General features: G+C 54.5%; 1 protein-coding gene across 1 annotated transcript in view; it reads right to left on the bottom strand.

The window, feature by feature from the left end:
* Positions 1–1,786: 1,786 nt before the first annotated feature.
* Positions 1,787–4,553, bottom strand: part of LOC112122441 (integrin alpha-D-like) — a gene marked incomplete at its 3' end in the record, with an annotated part of 3,449 nt that continues 682 nt past the window's right edge. Inside the window, exons 2-7 of the mRNA XM_026646338.1 lie at positions 4,423–4,526; positions 4,067–4,131; positions 3,006–3,120; positions 2,722–2,852; positions 2,320–2,465; positions 1,787–1,940 (exon numbers count right to left, since the gene is read on the bottom strand). Coding sequence (XP_026502123.1) covers positions 1,787–1,940; positions 2,320–2,465; positions 2,722–2,852; positions 3,006–3,120; positions 4,067–4,131; positions 4,423–4,526 — 715 coding nt within the window. The remainder of the gene's footprint in view (positions 1,941–2,319; positions 2,466–2,721; positions 2,853–3,005; positions 3,121–4,066; positions 4,132–4,422; positions 4,527–4,553) is intronic.

Raw genomic sequence — 4,553 nt, 5'->3', positions numbered from 1 at the left:
GGCACAAGTGTCACTGTGATGTGAGGAGAGGGGCCCTCGTGCCTGGAATTATGGAGCCTGCCTCATTTCAGCACCGAGTTGTGTCGGTTGTATCAGCAGTGGGGCACAGGGGTTTTCTTGCCATGGGGATTGTCAGCACTCTGGGGCCCTGCATGACTCAATCTCCAGGGCGTAGTGAGGGGTGAGTGCTGCAATGTCTCCATGGGACCCTTCAGGGGAAGTGGTGAAGGGCTGGGACCACCACGCTGGTCTAGGTGGGTTGTGTGCAGTCGGTTCAGAGGTGGAGTCTGGCCCCTCCCGGCCGCTGGGCCTGACTGAAGCAGCAGACAAACGTCGAACAAGATCCAGTGGCTGGAAGTGGAATTTACACCCATTGAGTTGGGAAAGAAGGTGTCAGGTTTAACCATGAGGGGAATTAACCATTGGAGCAGCTCACCATGGGCCATGGTGGATTCTCCATCTCTGGTAATTTTTATCTCAAGACTGGCTGGTTTTCTAAAAGATCTGTTCTGGTTCCAACAGGGATTATTTGGGGCAGTTCTCTGGCCCGTGCTACATGGGAGATCAGACTAGATTATTGCAAAAGTCCCTTCTGGCCTGGGAATCTATGACTCTAAACCCGAGTTTTGCCTTGGCAAAGGGAAGGTGAGGGGCCTGGCCCCCTAGTGCTCATGTGCTCTGCGCCCAGCGCTCTGTAGTGTCTGTAAGGACCAGTGTGTGTTCCTGGTGTGCTGGGGCATGGCTGAAAGAGGGCAGAGTTAAGGTTGTGAGGGTGTTTGCCTTAACTGTATTTCATGGATTTCAGATGCCTAAGTGTAGCCGCTCTCCACGTTCAGGAAGGGCAGGAAGCAGCACTGGGAAATCTTAACGCTTCATTAAGGAAGTTGATGGAATAACCCAGCTTCCATTGTTCACGCTCAGTTCCATTGTTGAGGAGACATGATTACATTTTCCTTTACTGTCTTTCATTGGCCGTCTGTTTAATCCATGCTGATTCCCTTGACCACACCACTGACGCAAATTCGGAGCATTCATGTGGCTTTAGAACACTTTCAAATATGGTTCTTCAGCTGGAAATTTTGATCTCAGGGCAAAAAAATCCAAAAGGAGACACTGCAGAATGACAGGAACGTTAGCCAATCATAGGGATCAAACCCACAGGGCACGGGACCAATTCAGGGTGAATGGTAACCCGCTGTCACCTTGACCCACATAAGTACCCTCTTGCTTCAAAAGAGCCCTAGATCTTGATGCTCATTTCAATCTCTTTGGCTCAGCAGTTTGGCATGTGCCATTCTAGGCATCCAGTGTCTAAGATTAATAATCTTTTGAATACTTCTTCCCCAGAGGGGCAGTGGGTGCCGTGCACTAGCAGAGATAAACATCATGTTAGTTAGATCAGTTTGGGACGGTTCAGAGTCACTTTTTGAGCTTCAGGTGTGTGCAAAAAAGAACTGGTGATTTTGCTGTTTAACTGGGGGGCTGTATCTCAGGAACCCCTTGTTCAAGTGACCCCAAATTTGGACCACTAATCCGAACCTGCGTCCCCATGAGGAATTCCTAATTTCATGGCAATCTGAGTCAGCACGTGGACCGCAGGGCAGGCAGAAAACCCAACCTCTAACTAGGAAGCTCCGCTCAACCTGAACCACAGAGGAGCTCCAGCTCTCCTACAATGTCACATGTTGAGCCAGTTACAACCCAGGGTCAGTTCTTCTCCCTTATCTGATGGGAATGTGGACATGGGCTCAGATCCATACTAGTTCTCCGCACAGCCATGGCTCACCCCAATGGCGTAGCGGATGATTCCAGCTCTCTCAGCCTCGGGGATGGCGTCTGAATAAGAAAGCGGGTCTTTGTATTTCTCCCCATCTGTGATCACAATGAGAATCTTGGTGGCCTCATCTCGAGCGCCTCTCCCAGAGGTGAACAGCTCCCGGCTGGAAAAGGGGGGTGGGGAAGACATGGGAGGGTTATTGATACATAACAACACCTAGCGCTCGTCCACTGCTTTGGCATTGCCGATCTCAAAGTCCTTTACAAAGGAGGTCAGTGTCCCCATTTTACTGATGGGAAACTGAGGCACGGGGCGGGGACATGACTTGCTTAAAGTCACACAGCAACAGAGGGTCAGAGCTGTCAAAAGAACGCTTGAGTCCCATCTCCAAGTCCCCTCTCCCGCCGCTTCAACCTACTAGTCCCCAGTCCCCTCCTACAGCTGGTGATAGAACCCAGGAGTCCTAGTCCCTGTCCCTTAGCTTGTATGTCCTTACAGCCCATTTCCTATGGAATCAGCATGGGGAGGAGGGCAACACCTACACCACTTTCTGGATGGCGGTCGCCGTGTGCGTCGCTCCCATGAGTTGTTGGACCGACGTGAGGAGGCGATCGGGGTCGCGACTCCTTCTGTACTGTAAGAAGTCGAAATGCTCTCTAAATTTGTTCGAGTACTGCATGAGGGCGAACTGCAGGAGACAGGGGAGAAGAGAGAAAAACAACCCCGGGGTGGAGGGTAAGAAAAGAGGGAATTAAACTCAGTTAAGGGCTGGGGCAGGTGGTCAGGATGTAGCTGGTTCTGCCGGAATTTTTTCCTGGTTTTGGATGCAAAATCTATTGCTGCGCCCTGCAGCACAGCGCCCCCTAGCGCCGCACTGGGGCATTGGGGTCAGCACTGACTGCGGGGGGCAGGTACGTAGTCAGGGTTCAGCCTCTGCCTGTTACCTGCGTGTCGATGCTGCGGAAACGCTTCATGATCTCGGAGAGAAACGTTTTCATCTTTGTAAAATCCTGACGTGCAATGCTGCCGGAGCTGTCGACAAGGAGCGCTATGTCTGTGGCATGTCTGGGGCACTCTGGGAGGGACAGGAAAGAAATACGTCCTAACTCTACGCCACCAACATGGAGAAAACTCAGTGGAAAGAGCTAGACCAGATCAAAGGGCCCATCTAGCCCGGTTCCCCCCCCCCATGGGTGGCCCCTTGGTGCCGCTCCCGGCTGCCCCATACCTGCCAGCGTGTCCGGGATGCGCTGGCGCTGCTGGAGGCTCTGGTCCAGGAGGAAGCAGTAGCCATTGACGTACATGTTCTCCCCGCAGGCCCGGTGCACTGTGGGGCCGCACACCTGGGCCACGAGAGAGGGACGGGATCACTGGGCGCCCCCTGAGAAGAGCACTGGGGGTGAGGGGAGTCTGCTCCCCCCATGGATATGCAGGAAAAGGCCCCACCAGGGCAGGGACTCCATGGGGCAAACAGGACTCCAGGACCCAGCACCTGCCTCCCAGAGAGAGGATGGGAGACATCACCTAGTTACCACGCTCCCTGCTATGGCCGTGCCCAGTCACTGTCCCCAGAGTGACATCGCCCAATTACCCCCACCCTTCACAATGTCATCGCACAGTCACTGTCCCATGGCGATGTCACCCGGTTACCCCCGTCCCTCACAACATCACGTCTCAGTCACTATGTCCATGGCGATGTTCTCCTCCTCCCTGCTGTTTCAGTGCACCATTCTGTGTCCCACCATCCCCCAGACAAACATCACACCCTCTCCATAGTCACACCATTGTTATCTAGTTACCATCTTCTGCACAAGGCCATGCCCCAGTCATTCTAGTGGTTAGCACCAGGCTACACACGCATTGTCAATCATCCCTCACCATGGTAACAATGCTGTGTTCCATGGTGACATCATCTGGTGACATCATCCGGTGACCACCCTCTACTTGCCATTAGTGCACAGAGCTCTTGTTGTGGGAAGATCACCCACTCCTGTGATATCATCCCATCCCCCCCCCCCCACGCCCCTCGGTGTCACCCAGCCCTGAGCCTCCTGGTGACAGCAGCACACAGGCACTCAAGTCCTGTGGTAACATTACCCATCTGGCATGTGGTGGGTGCACAGTCAGTCAGGGCCTATGATGTCACGGTGCTGACATTTCATCCCGCTACCATTGCTGGGGGGAGGAGAATCCCATGGAATTCCGGGGGACAGGGGCAGAGACTGACCCAACCCCCTGGGTACAACCCACAGACCGTGCCGCTTCCCCACCCCAAGGGGCGGTACCCACCAGAAGATTGGAGCCCCAGGCAGCCAGAGACAATCCGAGGGACATGTTCACGGCATCGGGGGGGCCTGAGAGGAGAAACACGGCAACACCAGGGTGAGAAACCTTGTCACTGGATATGTTGAGTCATTTCACACCCCTTCTGCCTTGTGCATCCCCCCCCACACACACACACTGGGGGGAACTGATGGCAAATGGTTGCATGGAAATTAGAACCCAGGAGTCCTGATTCCCAGCCTCCCCTGCTCTGACCCGCTAGACCCTACTCCCCTTTGAGACTTCGGGATGGAACCCAGGCGTCCTAGCTCCCAGACCCCCTGTGCTAACCCACTGGATCCCACAGCACAGGGTGCCCCTACGCTGGATGTGGATCTCCTGGCAGCGTCTGGAGCCCGGGTCGCACTTGTAGACTTTGCCGGTTTCATTCACGTCTCCCGTCTGCAGCGGGGCCCCGACGAGCAGCCTGTGGGGGAGAGAGCAGCTCAGGGGA

Source organism: Terrapene carolina, unplaced genomic scaffold, assembly GCF_002925995.2.
Source record: "Terrapene carolina triunguis isolate 2854851 unplaced genomic scaffold, T_m_triunguis-2.0 Scaffold34966, whole genome shotgun sequence".
In the NCBI taxonomy this organism is placed as follows: Eukaryota; Metazoa; Chordata; order Testudines; family Emydidae; genus Terrapene; species Terrapene triunguis.
The sequence above is the reverse complement of the archived record's forward strand: the minus strand, read 5'-3'. Positions and strand labels throughout refer to the sequence as shown.